At 18.1% G+C, this 24,425-nt stretch overlaps 3 protein-coding genes across 3 annotated transcripts; 2 read left to right on the top strand and 1 right to left on the bottom strand.

Annotated features, from left to right (window-relative positions):
* Window positions 1-3,189: 3,189 nt before the first annotated feature.
* On the top strand, window positions 3,190-5,371 carry PADL01_1234100 (conserved Plasmodium membrane protein, unknown function; the record flags this gene model as incomplete). The annotated part of the gene is made up of 4 exons (XM_028683308.1): window positions 3,190-4,459; window positions 4,556-4,899; window positions 4,980-5,041; window positions 5,197-5,371. 4 exons carry the CDS (start codon window positions 3,190-3,192, stop codon window positions 5,369-5,371), a joined length of 1,851 nt encoding a protein of 616 aa, XP_028539499.1.
* Window positions 5,372-5,859: 488 nt separating this feature from the next.
* PADL01_1234000 (pentatricopeptide repeat protein, putative) lies at window positions 5,860-9,894 on the bottom strand (the record flags this gene model as incomplete). Its single annotated transcript, XM_028683307.1, has 1 exon — window positions 5,860-9,894. One exon carries the CDS (start codon window positions 9,892-9,894, stop codon window positions 5,860-5,862), a length of 4,035 nt encoding a protein of 1,344 aa, XP_028539498.1.
* A 4,480-nt stretch (window positions 9,895-14,374) lies between these two features.
* On the top strand, window positions 14,375-23,930 carry PADL01_1233900 (conserved Plasmodium protein, unknown function; the record flags this gene model as incomplete). Its single annotated transcript, XM_028683306.1, is given in 3 exon segments — window positions 14,375-20,981; window positions 21,175-23,843; window positions 23,859-23,930. The coding sequence occupies 3 exon segments, from the start codon at window positions 14,375-14,377 to the stop codon at window positions 23,928-23,930; spliced, it is 9,348 nt and encodes a 3,115-aa protein (XP_028539497.1).
* Window positions 23,931-24,425: the final 495 nt, after the last annotated feature.

The raw sequence follows: 24,425 nt of genomic DNA, 5'->3' as shown, positions 1-24,425 counted from the left end.
ATATAAAATATATAATATATAATATATTTGGCTGTTTTTTTTTTTTTTTTTTTTTCTTATTTTTTCTTTTTTCTTTTTTTTTTTTATAATGAAAAAAAAATGTCACATTCTTAAAAATTTTGTGTTAAATCACAAAATGTAAAAAGTGTAATAAAAAATAAATATATTGTAAAATAAAACAATATATATAATCAAAAGATACGAATATTTATAGAAAGTAAAAAGAATACAAGGTCATAAGGAGTAACTACTATATTAATATTATTATTATTATATATATATTTTATATATATATATATTATATATATATATAAGAATACAAACTCATATATAAATAATATATTCTTTATTATATGTAATATTATTTTTTTCATAAACATGAAAAATAAAATTTAAGAATAAATATAAAAATAAATAAATAAATAAATATATATAAATTAAGGAATGCTTATAAAAAATATAAAAATATATAATCTGAACATAGAAATATTTAATTATATGACATATATTTTTATATCATATTGAATAAGAAAAAAATATATATATATATATATATATATAAATAAATAAATATATATATGAATTAAAACATTCATTAAATTATTTTATTTATTTGTTTATTTATTTATTTATTTCCATTTTTTTATTATTAATAAAACAAATGTTTTACGTATATCCTATGAAATAATTATAATTATATTATATATATATATTTTTTTTATATAAGGCGTACACATATATTTAAGCAATTTATATACATGTAGAATGCAATAAAATATTAAATAATATATATATTATTTATATATATGTAGAAAGCATAAAATATTAAATAATATATATATATATGCAAATATATCAAAATAAAGGATGTACTTTTGTTTTTCTTTTTATATTACTTTTCCATGTTTTAGCTCTTAATGTAAGCAGAACATTTTATGTTATATATATATATATAGGAAATACCATAAAATATCATATATACACATATGAATATATTATATTTTCACATATATTTTATGATGATAACATTATGATATATTTATACATAAAAAAAAAATTATACATTCTAATATTTTATTCTTAAAAAATATATATGTAAATGCAATATTTAATTATGTATTTAAATAAGCCTGGAACCTTTTTTCCTTTTTTTTTTTCCTTTTTTTTTTTTTCCTTTTTTTTTTCATTTTTTTTTTGTTTTTTTTTTTTGTTCTTATGTTAATTACCCTTTTCAATTTAAGATGATCGTAACTGATTATTATTTTACAAATTTAAAAAAAAAAAAAATATATATATATATATATTATATCATATGTATAATGATGATAAAAATATGCGTATATATTATAAATATATATACATGTAAACATGCATATATGTATATATAAATATATATATTATAAAATTGCGTACATATAAAAATACATATATATATATATATATATATATATATATATATATTATATTCTATACATACACATAATAATATATAAACAGAATATATAACGTTTTTTTTTTTTTTTTTTTTTTTTTTTTTTTTTTTTTGAAAAATCAAACAATATAATATTATTATATTGTCAACTTTTACATCTTATCATATATTAATGAAATAAACATATGGGATATTTTATTATTAAGATGATATATTTTTTTCTTTTTTGGTTTTGCTCTTATACTTTCTCAGCTATTCTTTCATATAATATTTTTGTTATTTCATTATTTTTTTATTTTAATAAGAAATATATACAAAAAGTTTACATAACATTATAAATACATAGGGGTTGTTATATTCTATGTATATATAAATGTATAAGTAAAATCATATATATATATATATATATATATATATATCTTCATTTAACTTAATAAATAAAGAGAATGTTTTATTTTTTTTTTGAAGTATATTATTAATATATAAAAAAAAAAGACTTCATTATGATAATATTTCTTTTTAAAAAATATAAATAATTGTATAACTTGTTAAAAAAAAAAAATAAATATAAAAAATGAATAAAAAATGAATATAAAATAAATAAATATAAATATATAAAGATTAAAATTTTGCTTATTTATTTTGGTGCTTTTTTAAAATATATTTTAATAAAATATATATATATATATATATATAATATATATTATAATAATATATATATGTTCATATAAAATATTATGTTATTTATATTATATAAGTCTTAAAAAAAATAAGGTATAAAAGAATATATATATTTTATTTATATATATAATATATATTTATATTATTATAAATATATTAGTATATATTTATATATATTTATTTTATATGTATATTCATTCCTTCTTGCGGTTCATTTTTCTATTCCTGAAAAAATTTTAGGGGTCTTCATTTATATGTATTGTATATATGTATATATTTATAAATACTTTAAATATATAAATATTTAAATATTTAAATATTTTTTATTTATTTGGAATACGATTATTGCTCAAAGGAAACTACATCCTGTCAAATAATCATCATTATGATATTATATAAATATTTACATATATACATATATATATATATATATATATATATATATAATTTATAAGCTCTACAAAATAATATATGTTTAATAATATAATATATAATATATATATATAATTTATTCACATCCTTTTTTTAAGCTTATAATAAAAATATATTGGGCTAAATTAATTAATGTAATATATATAATATGTTAATATATTTTTTATTATATTATATATATATATATAATATTTTTTTTTTTTAAAGAAAAAATAATCTAAAATATATATCTTATAATATTATATATTTTTTTTATTATTTTATTTTTTTTCATTTAATTTCATAATGTATAATAATAAACATTAAGAAAAAAAAGGAAAAAAGGGGAAATATTTTATAAATATAGAGGAAGAAAAAAAAAAAAAAAAAATGATAAGAATAAAATGAAAATAATATTTTAAGTCAAACGTAATGTTATATTATATATATAAATATATATATATATATATATATATATATATATATATAAAAGAACTGTTTAAAAAAAAAAAAAAAAAGTGTTAATATTTAAAATGATAAAAGTGGTGGCTTCCTTTTGATCATATGAATAAATATATGTAAATATAAATAAATAAATATATATTTATATATATAATTACATATTATTTATTTTTATATTGAAAAGAAAAAAAAAAAAAAAAAGGATGAGTGAAAAGAAATCGCTAATATCTGAAATATTAACTGAGGCTGAAATTTTAGAATTGGGATTAAATAGTAGTATGATGAAATATTGTTCATGTCCTTTTATTTTGAATAAAAAATATTTTGTAAAAATATGTATATCATATTTAATAACAACATTTTTATTTTTTTGTGTTTATATTACTCTTATAATTCTTTTAATATATGGTGGAAAGACAGAATTAAACAAATCTATATTATTAATTATATATATTTATATCTTTATTTTGTTTTATATCGATTTACTTATAAGTAATAATATAAAATATGATCTTATTAAAAAATATAATATAAAAGAGGTTCGTAAGAGGATATATGACAAGTATATTAGCAACTCAAAAAAAAAAACAAACACGAACAATAATGATATTAATAATAAGAAGAATAATAATGTAGATGAGGAGAGCCAGAATAATATGGACTCCAACAAAAATACAAATAGAGATGATGATATAAATAGAGATGATAATATAAATAGAGATGGTGATAATATAAATAGAGATGGTGATAATATAAATAGAGATGGTGATAATATAAATATTGCTAATTATGTAGATAGCCATAATAGTTTAGATAGTTATAAGAATCCATATAATAACAGTAATGTTGATGATCATGAAGAGAATTTTAAAGTTCCATGTGATAAAAAAAAAAAAAGAAAAAAAGAAAACACACAAGGACTATATATCGTAAAAAAAAAAGAAAAAGTGCTGAAAACAAAAAAGGAAAAAATATTTTCAAATGAAAGATATTATATAACAGAAGAAAAAAATATGAACCATTATCATGATATTACAAATAATGAAAGTAGATTAACTTTGAATGAGAATTTTTATTATTATAATTTATATGATTTAAAAGATGTTAATAATGTTATAAATATAGAATTATTAAAATATATTCAATATGAGAATAATAATTATTCTATAAAAAATAAAAAATATGATATATTTCTAATAGTTGCAGGATTAATTAATCAAATAAATATATTTTTTGATCTTGTATTCTTATTTTATTTATATGATTATAGTGTAAATTTATTTTTTATTAGTATATTTATTTATCTATATTATTTTGTCCACATGTGTATTATTATAAAATTATCTTCAAATATTATCCTTTTGTTGTTTAAGATATATAAAAAATCAATGCATCGTTCATATAGAAAAAAAATTAAATATTGCAAATATTTATCGTCCTATATGTATTACAAGATGAAGAGGGCATTCGCATGTAAGTCATAATAAATAAATAATTATATATTTATATATATATATATATTTATATATATATTTTTATATATATATATTTTTTTTTTCATTTCCTTAGGGATTTTAAGAAATATGATTGAACTAAGAAGCAATGACAAAAATATAAACGAAAGAAAGTCGAAAATATTTTTTAGCAAATATACAAACTATAATAGTTGGAGTATTTTTTATAATGATAATTCTTGCTTAACATGTGAAATTAATAGTCTACCTTTAATAGATGAAACAGATTCAGAATATGAAGAAATATTAAGAAAAAAAATTTATAGTCATAAGACCACTAGAAAAAAACATAAACATAATCCTGAATATGAAAAAGCTCTATTACCTACACACGTGCAAATTATTGCTAACATGTCAAGCTTTTTATCTTATTATCATATTTTAAATATTTTAAAAATGGTACTGAAGTTGCATAAAAATAATAACAACATATTATATATTATATATATATATGTATATTTTAATTTTTTTTTTTTTAGAAATTTTTATCTGCCCATAATATTTATGCGCACATTACTTTTACAATAGTATTCTTTGTTTGGTAAGAAAAAAAAAAAAAAAAAAAAAAAAAAAAAAAAAAAAAAAATCACACCATAATAAGAACATATAAAAAAAAATATATATATATATATTTATATATATGTATACATTTATGTATATTTTTGTGTCTTTCTTTTTTTTTTTTTTTTTTTTTAGGAAACTTCTTTATACCGATATTGTGCTTTGTCTCTTAAAAATTTTTTTTCTCTTTTATACTGAAGACGTTTTATCTATAAGCCTCTTCTTATTAATTTCAGTTGTGAATATTGTAAATTCATATTTAATAAATTTACTCGACCACAATTTATTAAACGACATAAATATGCAATAATAAAATAAAAATATATACACATATATATATATATATATTATTAATATTATTATTTTCTCCTTTTATTCCACTTATTATGTATTATAACAAATTAACTAAAATGTAAAATTATCATCCATTGAGGATTCAAATATTATATATACATTAATACTATATATATATATATATATATATATATATATATATATTTTTTTTATATACTTCTATATCTATTTCCATATGTATCTTCTTTTTTTTTTTTTTTGTTGTTTGATTTTTTAACCTTTTAACTTTATATATTTTTTTTTTCAAATATTTTATTTTTATTAGTTTAAATGTATAATATATCAAGTTATTCATGAGCGATTTTTAAGATGCCAAAAAAAAAAAAAAAAAAAAAAAAAAAAAAAAAAAAAAAAAAAAAAAAATATACATATATATATATATATATATATATACATAATATATATATGATATATATGATATATTTATTTATTTGTCTTAATCGTTTATTCGTCAAATGGTGATGGTCGAGGTCTATCTACCCTCCTTGCATACATCTCACCACCCTTCTTTTTACTTTCAAGATATTGACCATATGGCAACCAATCTGAAGATTTTTTATTCTTTGACATTTTTTTTTCCTTTTCTATTCTTTGCTTTCGTTTAAAGAATTGTTCTCTAACTTGATCTAAAGGAGTTTTAGTTTTGAATGTTTTTCCTTCTTTAAATAAATTTAATTCATACTCATCTATATTTAATTGTATTAACTGGTTATCTTTTAAATTTACTTCATATACATCTTTCTTCTGTTGAGATATCATACTGTTAATCAGTATTTGTATCTCTGTTATATATCTTCCTACATGATATAATTTTTTTACCATTTGAGGAGATGGATATATTTTATATGTAAACATCTGACGTAATATAAACAATGTATTTTTAGATGATTTTGTTTGTATAGCACAATTTAATATCAAGTTCAATATTTTTTCATTTGGCTTGTTGTGTGTGTTATTTATCATATAATCATATAAACATAAAACCTTACTATAATCCTTCATTCTGTAATATAACATATTAAATAACATATGGAAAGTATAATAATCTGGAACACATTCAAAATAAGAAAAATATTTCAACATATTTACTGCATATTCATAATATTCACAATTTATATATAATAATATAAGACTATTTAATAGTTTAGTGTTTATACTCTCATGTGATCTAAAAGAATCAACGTCTATCCCTTTATTCACATCATTAACACTATCAACAGAAATATAGTCATTTTTATTATTACTCTGAACAATTTTATTATCATCAGTAGGGTTATTTGTTATATTTTCCTTTTCACATATAATATGGTCTATATCACCCACATATTTTTTCTTATCTATATATTTGATACTAGTAGAACCTTTCAATAAGTCATATATAATCCTCCATGCATATTTTATATTATTATGACGCTCACTTAAACTAACACGCTTGTCCTTACAATTATTAGCAAACGTTCTAACAATATAACAATACATCTCATCACTTATTTTTATTTTATTTTTATTCATAGTCTTTAATATCTCCTTTAATCTTTTTATATTTCCTTTATTTGAACATGCTATAATCATATATAACATTAGACGGTGATTTATTTTCATTTCATTTGATACATATATATTATAAAAATAAAACACTTTATAAAAATAATCTTCCCTTCTTGATAAACAATTTATTATCTCTATTAATGTTATATCGGTTATCCTTAAATTCTCAGATAACATAATCTCATAATAGTTTAAACATTTTTCGGCTTCTCTATTATATGCACAATTTTTTATCATTATTGTATATAATATCTCATCTGGTACTACATTTTTATAATTCACTATATAATTAAAAAACTGTTCTGCTCTTTTGTATAATTTATTTTTTATTAATCCATCTATTAAGGTTGAATAAATAACTATATCTACCTCAATATTCTCTTTTATCATCTTCCTATATAAATGAAATGCACTCTTTATATCCTTATCTAATATGTGAGCTTTTATTAATATACAAAACGTATTCTTATTAGGTATAAATAAATCTTTTATTATCTGTAAATATATTAACCTACTTAATTTTGCATTTTTTTGTACTATGCATGTATACATTAAACTGTTATATGTTTCTATATTTATTCTTATATCATATTTTTTTAATAAATTAAAATAATGAAAACCTTCCTCTTCTTTATTAAATAATATCTTACTCTTAATCAACATATTATAATCTTCTATGCTAAAATTACCATTCCCCATTATTTCGTAAAAATCCATATCAGCGTATTTTCTAAGCTCTTTAATCTTTTCCTCTTTTTCTATACCATAATAATAATTTATATATTTTTCACAATCTTCTAATATATATGGTGACATATTATTCTTCTTGAACATATCATAATTCTCCTTCATCTTTTTGAATACATTCTTGCTATTATCAACAATCCCTTCATATGTCTTATCATGATATTCGTAACTGTTATACTCTCCATTCATATTATTAAAACTATCATTAATATATTTCATATTCTTGTCTTTATTTTTCATATTATCATTCTTACAACTATCAATCTCTACTATTTCGTCATATTCATCATTCTCTTTTTTTATATCTACCTTGTTCAATTCCTGCTCTTCTTTATTTACCTCACCCTTATTATATTCCATCTTTTCTACATTGGTAACGTTGCTATCATTATTTAAAAGGATATCAATTAGTTTTTGTTCTTGTATTGATTTATTTGTTATTTTGTGTGTTATGTTATGTGTTATTTTATTTGTTATTTTATGTGTTATGTTATGTGTTTTCTTTTCTTCTTCTTCTCCTTTCTTAATTTCTGTGTTATCTTCCTTCCGCATCATATCTACATTTTTCTTCATTTGAATGGTAGACGTATCATCATTTAAAAGGGTTACATCACTTTTATATATATTTAATTTTTTTAAAAAATTACAAGGTGCCACCCTTCTTTGTATGTAACTTTTTTTTTTCTTCTCACATTCTTCTTTATTTAAATTTATTTCATTAAGTTGTGTATTCATATCACTATTCTTTTCTTCCATAGAAATATTTTCTTCAAAAGAGATACCTTTTATATTAGAAATATTTTCTTTTCCTATTTTTTTCTCTATGTCCTCATTAATATGTTGCTTCTTCAATAATTTAGGCATCTTACTATTATTATAATCATTATTATTATCATTATTATTATTATTATTATTATCATCTTTATATGACACCTCTCTGTTATAATCTTCCTTTATCTCTTCAGATTTACACTTTTGTAAATGACCATATGTCAATTCTGACACATCTATTATATCATCCTTCTTTTTCAAATTAGCTGGGATTAAATCCCAACCAATAGCTCGATGAACTTTCCTTTTTTTCCAAAAATAAATATCATTGTTAAAAATATTTTTTATATCACTATTTTTATTTATTTCATTTTGCATATTCTTCTTACGTTTACAACTTTCTAATATATCTTTCTTTCCTATCTCAGGAAATATAGAAATGTTTAAATTTTTTTTTAAAAAATTAAAGTGCATATTTACATTAGATTCTTCATTATCTTTATCTACTTCATATAAATAATAATGCACATCATTATTATTACTATTATTATTATTATTATTTTGTTTACATTTATTATTTCCTTCCTCACACATTTTTTCATTTACATTATTATTGTTGTTATCATCATTACATTTATTTTCCTCTTTTTTTTTAATAAAGGATGGGTAAGATGAACATTCTTCATTTTTTTCATAACTGGAATTATAAAATTCATCTTCTTGTTTTGCTTTATATTCTTCATATCTTTCAATTAAATGCATATAATCATGATTATTCTGAAATATAATTCTTTTCATTAGTTGTTTTTTCTTTTCTTTTGTGCAAAATAATTCATCTACAGAATTCTTTACATTTTCATCATTTATATGATTATGTGTATAAAATGTACTACTATTGGTATTTATATCATAAATGTTTTTATTTTTCATATTATTTTTATTAATCCGCTTTTCGCCTTCATCATACTTAATCGCTTTATTAACAATATTATCACTTATAATATTATCACTTATAATATTATCATTTATAATATTTTCATTTATAATATTTTCATTTATAATATTTTCACTTATAATATTATCACTTACAATATTTTCATTTATAATATTTTCATTTTCATAACTCTCCTTCTTTTTATCACCATCCTTCAATATCTTCTTTAAGTTTACTCTTTTATAACTTTTCAAAATTTCATTACCCTTTTCTATATTTACCAAGTTTTTTTTTTTCCGGTCAATTAATTGACCCAACACATTTGAATATCTTCTTATTGATCCACTTAAACGTTGATAATGGTTCATATACCATACAATACAGCTTTTATAATTCTTTTGTGATTCTTCATACAAAAAATATTTTTTATTTCTTATTGTGAATTCTTTCAAATGAGAAAAAATAATGGAACTGTTCATATCTATATATTTCTCATTTTATAAAATAATCATAGAACTTTCAAAAAAAATAATAAAATTTCAAACCACTATAATAGCAAGTAGAAAAAATTTATATTTAAGGATTCAAAAAAAAAAAAAAAAAAAAAAAAAAATTCTTACATAAGTGTTACATATTTTTTTCTATTAAAAGGAATAAATTGCATAAATATATAAATAAATAAATATATATATATATATTATATATATGTGTGCTCATTTTATTATTTACTAATCAGTACATTTCTATTATCATTGATATAAATGTAGATTTGCATTTATACATACAAATCAAAAATTCAATAAGGATATATACATTTATTTTATTTTACTATTATAATAACCAATTATTATATTTGTATATTTTTATTTTATTTTTACTTATTTATTATTTTATATTATTTTTTTTTTTTTTTTTTTGTCGTATTTCATGTTCATAATTTTATGAACACGTAAGGTTGTTTTTATATAAAAATAGCTATAAAATGAACTTATGTTTATTTATTTATTTATTATTATTTTTTTTTTTTTTTTCTCTTTTTATGGCTATAATATACATTTTTATTGAAATGGATACCAAACCTTTTATTTACTAATAGAGCATTTAATATGAATATAATTCATATATTTTTCTTGAAAAGAATTAAAAACATGTATTATATTATAATACACACCCAAATAATAAAAAGATTATTTATTTTTTCTTTTTATATAAGATCTAGAAATATATAATTTCGTGTAATAAAGGAAATAATATTTTGTTTCTACACATCATTAATATTTAAGAAGAAAAGGAATATATATACTTGAATGAAAAGGTTTTACATTATATAATTTTTTTTTTTTTTTTTCCTGCATACCATGTAATATTAAAAATTTATGTGTTTAAATAAAACAATTAAGGATAAATACTTTACAAAATGTCATGATAATTATATATATATATGTATATAATATATATTATATATATAACAAATTATGAAACACTCATATCATACCATTTCGAGGTGTAAAAAAAAAAAAAAAAAATTTTAGAATAAATTTCCCTCTTTCATAATAAGGATAAGTATATAAAATAGATATGGTTTAATTGATTTATACACACAATGTATAAAATAAATGTGATATATATAAACTATTAATGTTTAAATATATAAATTTTCACCTATGTGTTTATATATAAGCACTGCATAGACCTTGATTAATATAATTATATAACATACACACATATATTTAAAGGTTTGTTGAATTTTTTTTAATTTTTTTTTTTTTTATGTAGATGGTTTATATTAAATACTACATTTATTAAAAGATGAGTCGAACGATAGGATGCACATTATTAAAAATAATTCCTTAATATATATATAAATATATATGTGAAATATATATATATTATGAGTTTTTTAATAATTAATATTGATATTTACTCATATATAAATAATAAGTGCAAAAAAAAAGAAAAAAATATAACATATATATATATATATATATATGTGATGTATGTACTATATATATTATACATATAGCTCATATAACACATATATGAAAAACGTATGTACATTTTATTACGTTCCATAATAAAAATAATATGTATATATTATATATATATATATTATATTAAGTGTTTAATCAATTTATTTATATTACACACTATCCAAATAATTTCCAAAAATAATAGAAAAAAAAAAAATACACATTTTTGTACACACTTAAAAAATTATTTTAAAAATTTTATATTATAATGGAAATTATAAAAAAAAAAAAAATATATAAATATATATACTGACCTATATTATTTATTAATTATTTTTATTTTTTATTTTATTTTTTTTGATATGTCATGAATATTATATAAAAAGAACTTAATGTGTTGAGAATACATTTAAATAGAGTATGAAAATGTGATATATTATATATATATATATTATTATTATTATATTATATTTTTCCCTTTTCTTCTTTTTTTTTTTCTATGATGACACATTATTAGAAAAAGAAAGATATTGAAGAAAGTATTACTCATATATTAATGCCAAGTATAATCATTCTTACATATTCTTAGATATATTTACATATATAAATATTTATATTATATACACATCCTTCTACAATTATAAATATATATATATATATATATATATATATATATTTTATTGATATTATGAAAGTTCAAATGTGTGATTTCTATAGAAAGAATGTTTTTCAAAAAATGTATATGAAGAATATATATAATGCAAGTTTATAATATTAAAAAAAGATTATATATAAATATATATATAATATCTACATATGAATATTTTAGTTAGCTCAGAACTTTTAATGGATATACAGTTATTTTATTATTTATTTTTTTTTTTTTATAATGATATTTTTTTGTTTATATATATGTGATACATTACAAATATATATATATATATATATATATATATATATATATATTAATAAAAAGTTATGTAATGGATTAAAAATTATATTTAAATAATGAACTAATTCATTTTATGTTTTAATTTAAGTTAAATGTTATAATATATATGTGAATGACTACATATTTTTTTATAAATATAGTTTTTATATTTATTTATTGTGTGTATTTATGATAAAAATATGACTTTCTTATATTTTATTTTTCCTGACATGTATATAAAATGTGATAAATAATTACAAAGAAAAAATGAAAAACATTTCATAATATATATATATATAAGATTATTCTTTTTTTATTACATACTGTTAACAAATTTTTATATAAATATATATATATATCTTGTATGCTCTACACTTTTTTTGATTATCATAATTATTTTATTTTTTTTCTTCTTCCTTGCATGCAGTTTTGTATGATTCTTTTTAGTTTATCTAATTGAGAATGATTTATATAATGAAAAAAAAAAATAAGTAAATAGGATGATATGTTAACAAATAAATAAATAAATATATATATATATATATAGATACATATTATTTATGATAAAGATTTTCTATTATTATCTTTCTTACAATTTTTTTTTTTTTTCTTTAAATATAACTGTATATAAACTGGATATAGATACACATATATATATATATATATATATATATTCATTTTTGTAGTTATTTTATATACATATAATTATTTTCCTACAATATAGTTTTATAGAAGAATAATTGCATATACATATTTTATTTTCATTCTTTATAATTTTTAATTATTTACACAATAATTATTGTGTGTAAGCAAAAGAGCTTGAAATAATATATACATATAATAATTATATGTACATATATACTTTTTTTTTATGGTACCTTAAAAAAAAAAAAAAAAAAAAAAAAAAAATAGTTAGATCAATAATATAGTAGTAATAATATATATATATATATATAAACATATAGCAATACATATTCCAATATAACATATATATATGTATGTATATATTTTTTTTTTTTTTTTTTCTTTTTTTTTATATGCTTTTATTTATATTCCTTGGCACACACTTCCATATGAGTGTGAACTTGATATTTTAAAAATTATTTCCACACATATATATAGAAAGAAAACAAAATACAATTTATATATTTTTACATGTATATAAATAAAATATTTTATTTCTTTATTTTACTTTCAATAATATTAAAGTATATAAAAACAAATAGTTTTAACATATATATATATATATTAATAGATATAGAATTATTATATTTCTTTTATTATTTTTATAGTAAGAATATTTCTTATTATTATTCAAAAAGTATTCATACATATTATTAGTGTGTCAATTAGTATATATGAAAATAAATATAGAGCGATAATAGCTATACATATTCAAATATATTACATTTTGATATATATATATATATATATATATATATATATATATATATATGTGTATGTTTATGTTTATAATATAAATATAATTAAGAATATATAAAGATGTCATGCTTCTAATTTTATATAGGCAAGATAAAGAAAGAATATTTCTATGCAATTTAATTTATAAATAAATTTTTTTTTTTTTAATTATTTTATTATTCTATTTTTAATTTAAAATTTTTTTTTCATGTGTTTTATTTCTTATAATAAAAAAAAAAAAAAAAAAAAAAAAAAAAAAAAAAGAGTTTATATATAAAAATATTGAGAATAAGAACATATATATATATATATATATATTTCAAAAAGTGGATAAATAGACAATATATATTTTATGTCTATATATATATATATATATATATATATATATATATATATATATTTATTTAAAACTATAGTTCAATTGACACTTTATTATAACACATTTAACATGTCATATTATATATATATATAAATTTTTTGAGAAACAATTTATTTAGTTATTATTATATAATAATTTATTATATACTTACGTACTAATTATTTACAACATCATTCTTTTTGTCATTATAAATAAATAAATAAATATATATATATATATATATATGTATATATAGATATATTTAATATATTAACAAGATGAAAGAAGATAGTTCTAATGATCCACATATTAATAGAATATATACACAAAATAAAACGATATGTCTAAATGAACCTTTTTCAAATAACCAAGGAAATAATATAAACAGTAATGATCATGATAAGAATAATTATTATAATAATGATATATTAATATCAAATATTTCAGAAAATACAGACAGGAGATATTACTCACAATGTGTTGATTCTAATTTTGATAAGAATTATGTAGACAATAGAGATACTAGATGCAATAATGCAATTGTAAGAACTTATTCCTTTAGAAAAGAAATATCTCCTCATTACAACAAGAATACAATATTTAGAGATAAATATATTCTTCCTAATGACGAAAAGAATTATCAAAATTTAAGAGAACATCCTACATATAATAATAACTATGAACATAAAACAAATGAACAAAATTTATTTCATGCTTCATATGTATATAATGTGAATCAAAGTGTATCATCTGATCAAGCTAAAGGAATTAGAGAAAATAAAAATGAAAAAATTACAAATAGTTTTTCTAGAAATAATAATATAATAAATGAAGGAGATTATTATCAAAATATGAATTTTTCTTCCAGACCAACTTTAAATGGAAGTTCTTTAAATATGAAAGATATGAATGTACATATGATAAAAAATGAAAAATATCCAGAAAATTATATAAATCAAAAAATAATAAATAATAATAATAATAAGAATAAACATATGATTGAAAAGGAGAAATGTAGAAATGAATATTATTCATATTCACAACCTTTAAATCCCATGATATTTAATAATAACAATGCTGGAAATATGATGTTGAATAGAAATATATTAAATAATTCTCATATGAATGTGAATGTGGACACATTAAATTATTATAAGAATTATATAAACAACAATATAAGGAATGAACAAAAAATGGATAATAATTATATGAAAGAAAATAAACATATGAACGATGATATTTTAAATAACGATATGTTGAGTAATGATATTCTAAACAATGAAATTGTTAGCAGTGATATAATAAATGATAATAATATAAGGAACACCATAACAGATGATATAGGGAGTTATTATAATTTAGGATCTAATAAAATGAGAATGTTCAATGTATGTAGAAATATATCACAATCGTGTAATAATGACAATAATAATAATAATTATAATAATTATAATAATTATTGTTATAATAATAATGACAATTGTGAACATACAAAACACAATTATCATAACAGTAGGAATAATTATGAAGATGTACAGAATAATGATAAAGATGATATAACTAAAGAAATAGAAAAAAATATATCTTTATTGTGCAACCAATCTCATGTTGATAATTATGATATGGATAATTCTATAGGTATCCAAGAAAACACAGTAAATAGAAATTATATAAATCCTTTGATATATATGAATGAAAAAGAAGAAAATTGTTTTAATAAAGGTCCTTATAATGATAATAATGTAGAGATGATAAATATAGATATGACAAGCAATAGTCATGATAATTATAATGAAAATAATAATGAAAATAATAATGTAAATAATAATGAAGATATGCAATATGGAAATAATTCAATATATGATGATATGACAACAAATATGGATTATAAAGAAGAGAAATCAAATAATATAAACGATAAAAATGATATTCATATGAATAATACGTTTATATATAATACTACTTATGAACCTATTCCTAAAAGAAACATGAATATTTATAATATTACAAATAAGGATAATCAATATTATAATAATAATTATATTCAACATTATAATAATTATAGTCAACATTATAATAATTATAGTCAACATTATAATAATTACAATCCACATCATAATAATTATAGTCAACATTATAATAATTATAGTCAACATTATAATAATTATAGTCAATATGATAATAATTACAATCCACATCATAATAATATTGAACCTATGATGAAGAACGCTCCTTATAACATGGAGAATAGACAAGAAGGAAATCATTTAAAGGAAAACAATTATTTGAATAATACATATAATAATTATAATAATATGAATAACAATTACAATTATGAAAATTATTATTATCAACATTTTTGTTCTTCAAATGATAAAGAAATATATGATAAAAATAATAATCCCTCAAAAAAAATATGTTTACGCTCGAATAGCACAAATACGTATAACAAACAAACTATTTTATATACTAAGAATATGAAACCTAATAATTTTTATTATACACATAATATTATTCAAAATAAATTATTAAAAAATGAAAAAGAAATCAAGACAAGAAATAGCACTTATAATTCTTTTCCTACTAGTATAAATACGGAACAAAAAAAATGTAAAATAACAACAAAAAATACAAAAAAAGATACAAAAGGGAATTTAATACAAACAGGATATGACATAATCTATCAGAATAATGAAGAATGTGATAATTATATGGAGAACTCATCAAAAAATTTAAATGAATATAATCAATTGGATGATCAAAATGGTATGTATAATCAGAATATTTCATATAATCATAATATTATGAATAATTATGACCATTCTGTTGAATATGGAGAGGTGCAGGCAAATATGAACAAATTTGATTTTACACATACACCTATAAGTGTCTGTGAGAATTATCACATGATTAATAAAAACAATGAAATGGTGGATATAAATAATAATTTGAAACTATATGAATCAAATACAATGTTAGATTCTAGAAATGTAAATGTTTCAAATCCAGTTAATGAAAATGATTTAAATAAGATAGAAAGAGATAATATGAAAGAAGATGAAAATGAAGATGAGAATAACGAAGTATCAATAGAAAGGGAGGTATATGATACCATAAATAATAATGATAATAATAATAATAATAATAATGATAATAAATATAATAATAATTATAATAGTTATGATAATAATAATATTAATTATTATTATTATAATTGTTATTCACAAGATAATAATATAAATAATTTAGACCCATATGAAATAGAAACAGGAGGAAAAATAAAAAATGATATATCTTTACAAATAAAAAAAGAAAACGAATCTAAAAATACCAAAAATATTTTAAATGATTATAATGTAATAAATAAATGTGTTGAACATACTAATGAACAATTAAAAAATCAAATAATAGAAAATGAACATGAACAAATTGAAAAAGAAGAAGAGACTAATGATGTGGTATTCTTACAAAGAATCAATAAAAATTTTGCATATAATACAAATGAAAATAATTATATATATAATATAGAAAATGATTTTAAAAATGAAGAAGTAAACAAAAATATAAATATAGGTGTAGAAAAAGGATATACTCATTCTTCTTATAATAATGTATCTATAAATCAAACCGTAGGTTATAATAAAAGCAATAATTATGAGATAAATTCAAAAAAAAATTATGATAATAATGATATGATAAGTAAAGGAATAAATATGAATAAAGAATCCATATTATATACACAAGGTAATAGAATCAATGAAAATTATAAAATGATGAGTGTAGAAAACCAGGACGATATTTCAAAAGAGGGAAATGAACAATCTGAATATATGATGAATAATACAAATAGTATAAATAAAAATATAGATGTTAATAATGGATGTTATATAAATAATGATAATAATGTGTATCTTGAAGAAAATAATAATATTAATAATAATAATAATTATTATTATTATATTAATGATAATAGTTATACAAATGACCAAGTTGCTGGCACAAAGATTCAAAACCATAACAACAACCATTTATATAATAATACATATGATGTGGATAATTTAAATGTTAATAATATGAATGTAAACAACATAAATATAAATAATAGAAATATTAATATGAAGAGTATGCAAATAAATAATGTAAATAATGTAAATATGATTAATGCGTATAATATGGCATTTATAAAAAACCAAACAAATAATATTAATAATAATATTAATAATAATAATAATAGTAGTTGTTGTTATAATTATAAGAGTGACAATATTACTTCTATTCTTCATAATGTCAATGATGCTCCTTATGATACTTATAATGAAATACCTCCAGCTTTAAACAATAATTATATAAATACAAATAATATGTTAATAAATAATAATAATAGTAATAATAGTAATTACTATAATAATAACAATTATAACATTAATCATGATCATAGTATATACACTGAAAACATACAATCTAATGAAATATCTTCTGATAATATTCATGTAACTAACCAATTTGATATAAATAAAAATGGGATTCAACAGAATAATATACTAATAAATAATAATGAACTCAATGAAAATATTCAAATGATCCCACAAAATGATATATACTTTACATCTACTTCGTCTAATAATAATATGAATCACAACTCTAATTTTATATGTATACATGATAATAATAATAATAATAATATTAAGAAATTACCAAATATAAATGAGAAGCAAGATGTGATTCTTTCTTCATCGCCAATTATAGATTCTAATATGTGTGCAGAATCATCTCACCTTCAACATAATAATTATAAAAATGAATTGCTAGATAATAGTTATAACCCACATTGTAATATAAATAATAATGATCCTAATTATTTTAAACAAGAAGACGATTGCGCAAATGAAGAAGGGATTGATGAGAATTACCAAAAAAGTGTGAGTCTGAACATTAATATGAAACAGAGTAAGAATAAAAAAAGTAATAATAACGATGGGAAGAAAAAGAATAACAAGAACGTAAAAGAAGATAAGAAAAATAATATGATAAATAATAATGAAAATAATAGTAAAAAAAATAAGAAAATTCGAAAAGCCAAAACTTTTGGAGGTACAGTAAAAAAAGGAGGAACTATTATCAACCTAGAAACAGAATCACAACGTATTAAAAGAACCCCTTTTTGTATTTATTCTTTAAATGATATATGTAATCATCTAAGATATGGTAAGAAAAGTGCTAATTCTATAAATGGTATGGTGAAAACGTTATCATGTGATTGTCAGATTCATAATGATATGAAATGTGTCCATCAATATATTAATTTTTTAATAGCTCAAAAGGAAAGAGAAGATATAAATGGTGGGGTAAAAGATACAAATGGTGGGGTAAAAGATATAAATGGTGAGGCAGAAGATACAAATGGTGGGGTAGATACAAATGGTGGGGTAGCTACAAATGGTGAGGCAGAAGATACAAATGATGGGGTGGATTTAAATGGTGGGGTAGCTACAAATGATGAGGCAGAATATACAAATGATGAACAACGAAGAAAGAAAAAGAGAAAAAAAATAAAAAAACAAAATTGTTTACATATAAAAACAGATGAAAAGAATGATGACAATATAGATAATACATGTTGTAATAATAATATAGATGGTAATTGTTGTGTAGATATTGAATGTTGTGATAATGATGAGAGTGAGAATGAAAGTATTAATTATGAGAATATACTTGAAAAATATAAAGAAGAATTTGATAATTATAAATATTATTATGACTTTGATGTAAAAATAAAGAAAGGATATATTTTCAAAGATATTTTCTTAAATAAATATGTATGTAATTTATATAATTTTAATGAGTGTACAAATATTATATATAATATAAGAAAAATATGGCATCCATCATTTAATAGACCATTAGGTGATATAGGAAGAAAACTTATATTAAAAGAAATTAGAGAACATCATCATAGAGATGCTGAAAAAACTACAAAATTATTATTAGAAAATGGATTAGATTATGGTAAAGTAAGATTTATGAAAGTAAATGAATTATATCATTATATGTATGCATTAGGTGTTTTCGAATATGCTGTTAAGATATCTTTAGAATTTGGTTCTAATATTCGAATGAGTACTATAAGTTCAAAAATAGATCATGTTAATTTATGTAATAATATAAAGAGTGGTTATTCTTATTGTCTTATTTGTTGTTCTCAAAAAATTCGTATGGGTTCCATTGTAAATCAGACAATAAATTTAATGAATTATAAAATTTTGATTAATACTTATGCTCATTATTTTTATTATTTTGTTAAAAAAAAAAAATTAAAAAAAGTTATAAATCAACAAGAATATGAAACCATGGATCAAATTCTTAACAAGGATTCTAATAATTTAGGTAATATTATTATTAAACCAAAAAAAAAAAAAAAAAGAAAAAAAAATAAAATAAAAAAAAAAATAAAAATAAAAGGAAAAGGAAAAAGAAGAAAAAAAAAAAAAAAAAAATATCCAAATAGACATTTTACTAATGAGCAACAAATATATTCTATGAATAGAAATCCTAATAGTTATATAATAAAAAACAAAACATTTCACACTAGTAATAAAAAATATAATAATTATCATATTAATTATTATAGTGATAGTAGTTATTGTAGTATTGTTCTCATAGATAATGAGTATCTTCATGATGATTTTTATGATAAAAAAAGTTGTCACATAAGAGTATCTTATATTACTAATACAAGTGACAACGAACATATTAATTATAATGATCATCAAAATTATATTCACAATGATACTGATTCTAGTACTAAATGTGGAAGTAATAAGATATGCTATAGTAGTATATATAGTGTAAATGATCTTATCATGAGTAATAATAGTAAACAAAGTAGTAATCAAAAATTAAATTGTTATGTAATAGTGTATATATTGTGTATATGTTATATAAATGCATGGCTTTATTTCACACACACACACACACAAATATATATATATATGTATATTTTTTATATTTTATATTTTATATATGTATTGTTTAAATTTTTTCTTATATGCATAACATGGTTTCTGTTTTAAATATTCAGATAAAGAAGACAAGGATAAGGCTGAAGAAGAAGGTAAGGAAAAAAACAAGCAAAGTAAATGTCACAAAAAAGATGACGTTTTAAAAAGATATAGCATGTATTTAAAAAATCCAAAAGAAAATAAAACAAAGAAAGATAAGAAACCCAAATCAGATGAAGATACACAGAAATATCCTATAACACAAATTGTTGACAATAAAATCTTTCATTTAAAAAATTCATATGTTATAGATGATGAAAAAAATGAAATCAGTTCGTTATCAATAAATTATCAAGCTAAGAATGAATGTCATATATATTATCAAAATGGAGGACAAGTAGAACGTTTTAAAAATGAAATGATACATATTAATATCGACAATAGAAATAGTGAACACACGCAAAATAATATGAATGAAGATAAAACAAATGAGAAAGGTGACCATCAAAGAAATGGTAATAATAATAATAAGAAGAAGAAGAGTAAAAAAAATAAAAAGACCAATAAGGATGGTGTTGACAGTGATGAAAGTAGTAGCGATTCTGAATGTGATAGTGATAAAAGAAAAGATGATGATGATGATAATAATAAAGAAGATGAAGATGACAATAATAATAATAACAATAATAATAATAACAACAACAATAATAATAATAATAATAATAGTAATAATAATAAAAATAACAATAGTAGTAATAATTATTATTATTATTATCAATATGATTATCACAAAAATGAATGTAATAGATATTATCAATATAGAGATAACGACCACAATTTAAGATACAACAATAAGACTGATTATAATAATCATATTGTATATAATTATCAAGGGGATTATAATAAAGAGATATATTGTAACAATATAAATAAAAATATAAATATAAATAATTATAATTATAATAGAATTATAGATAATAATAAAAACAATTCTATTAACAATCCTACAGATATATCAATAATAAACAAGGATATGATCTTATATTCTAATGAGAAAAAAAGTAAACATGAAAATTTGATAAAAATTATTCCTGATGAAAAAATTATATTGTCCATTTTAAAAAGTGATATATCTCCTAGCTTAACTCAATTTTTTTTTAATTTTATTATAAAAAAAAATCAAAATAATTATTTTTCAAACAAAAATAATATAAAATATGATAATGATATGGATGATATGGATAATATGTATATTAATAAGACAGATATTAAAACAACAGAGAGCTATAAAAATTATATAAATTCCTCAAATATTAATAGAAATAATATATCACAAGTATATAATAATTTATCTTATTACACAAATAATAAACATGTTCCATATAGAAATTCAGATAATAATGAAGTTGCATATGTAAATAAAAAAAAATCTTCAGAACAATATTCATTACAAAATGAGGTCTGCATAAATCAAAAATATATAGAATATATAAATAGTTATGATGATAATATAAATATAATACAAAGAGATAATCAAGATAAAGATAAATACATAGACAAAACAAACGAAAATTTTATTTATATAAATAATGATAATAAAGTATATACTGATAATATTTTAAGAACCCAAACAGATGATATTATTTTTCAAGATATGTCAAAAAAAGAAAATGAGATAAAATATTATACAAATAATAATATTAATACAAATATAACTAAGGATAAATTATATTATAATAATAATAATAAAAAATTAAATAAATTATTTATAGAAATAAAAAAAAATAAATTATGTAAATATATACTTGATAAAATTAAAGAAATAAAATATCATATAACATATATGGAAAATATAAAAACTAATAATAAAAAAAGAAAAAGAAATATAACACATCCATATTCTATGATTTATCAAATTAATAATTTCTTAATTAACACTAGCCCTTTTCATAATTCTTTTTTTCTTAATGAAATGAATTACTCTGCTTTTGCATATAATTATAAAATGTATCACAAAAATGAAAATAATAATAATATTAATAATAATAATATTAGTTGTTATTGTTATTGTTATTGTAGTGGAGCTGTATGTAGATATGTATCAAACACGTTGGAAACCACAAATAAAAATCTTCATCATAAATATTTTTTATCACATCAATATTCATATAATCAACACAAAGGAGGAAAAAATAAAAAAAAAATTAAAAAAAGTATCAAAAGATTTTTCGAATTTGCACACATTTTTAAGAAGATATCACAAAAAAAAAAAGAAAATATGAAGCATGAAAATATGAATTTATATAATGAAGACATAAAATGTAAAAACTTCAAAAACATAAGACACAACGAACAACTTCATGAACAGGTTCAATTTATTCATTCAAAAAAATATGACGATGAAATTATAAATGTTAACAAAAATATAAAAAATGAAGAAGAAATAAATTTAACATCTAAGTGTTTAAAACAGAATATACAAAAAATAAAATATAATGATGATAAAAAAAAGTATATAGATAATGAAGGAAATAATATATCAATAGATGATACATCATATAAAAAAAAAAAAAAAAATATTTGGTCATGTTTTCCAAATTTTGAAAAATCGAGGAAATTAAAATTTATAAGAAAACAAAAAAATAAAAAAACAAAATTTAAGAAAATCATAAATTATTTAATTCAAAACTATAAAATTAAAAATATGAATCAAACAAATCATTATAAAAATAATTTTCATGCTGATATTTATTTATAAAATAATGATATAAATGAAAAAGGTAAAAATACTCATATAGGAATAAGAAAAAAATACAAAACATATATTGAATTATAGAAAAGTATATATTAATATAATAAAAAAATAAAAATATCTCCATATAATGTTGGTAAATAATTATTATTAAGATAAATATCTAGATATGTAGTTAATCCTTTAAAGAAGGAAATAAACAAAATATAGACACAACATAATAAATATTATATATATATATATATTATATCATAAGACCGTGTAGCATAATTAAAATAATTATCTTCTTACATATTCCCCCTCATACCCCCCAAAATAAAAACACACACATATATATAAATATATATATATATTTTTTGTTGTTATTATATTTATAGGTTAATTTATCATATCATCATCTTTATAATTACAATGTCACATATTTTAAAAGACATTAAAATCATTGGACCATATTAGAAAAAGCAAGAAAAGAATGAAAATGATAAGCTTTTAATTAACATAAAAATAAAAAAGATTATATATAAATATATATATATATATATATATTTTTTTTTTTTTTTTTTTTTTTTTTTTTTTTCA

Source organism: Plasmodium sp. gorilla clade G2 (assembly GCF_900097015.1).
Source record: "Plasmodium sp. gorilla clade G2 genome assembly, chromosome: 12".
NCBI classification, from domain to species: Eukaryota; Apicomplexa; class Aconoidasida; order Haemosporida; family Plasmodiidae; genus Plasmodium; species Plasmodium adleri (nom. inval.).
This window is presented reverse-complemented; position numbering and strand designations above follow the sequence as displayed.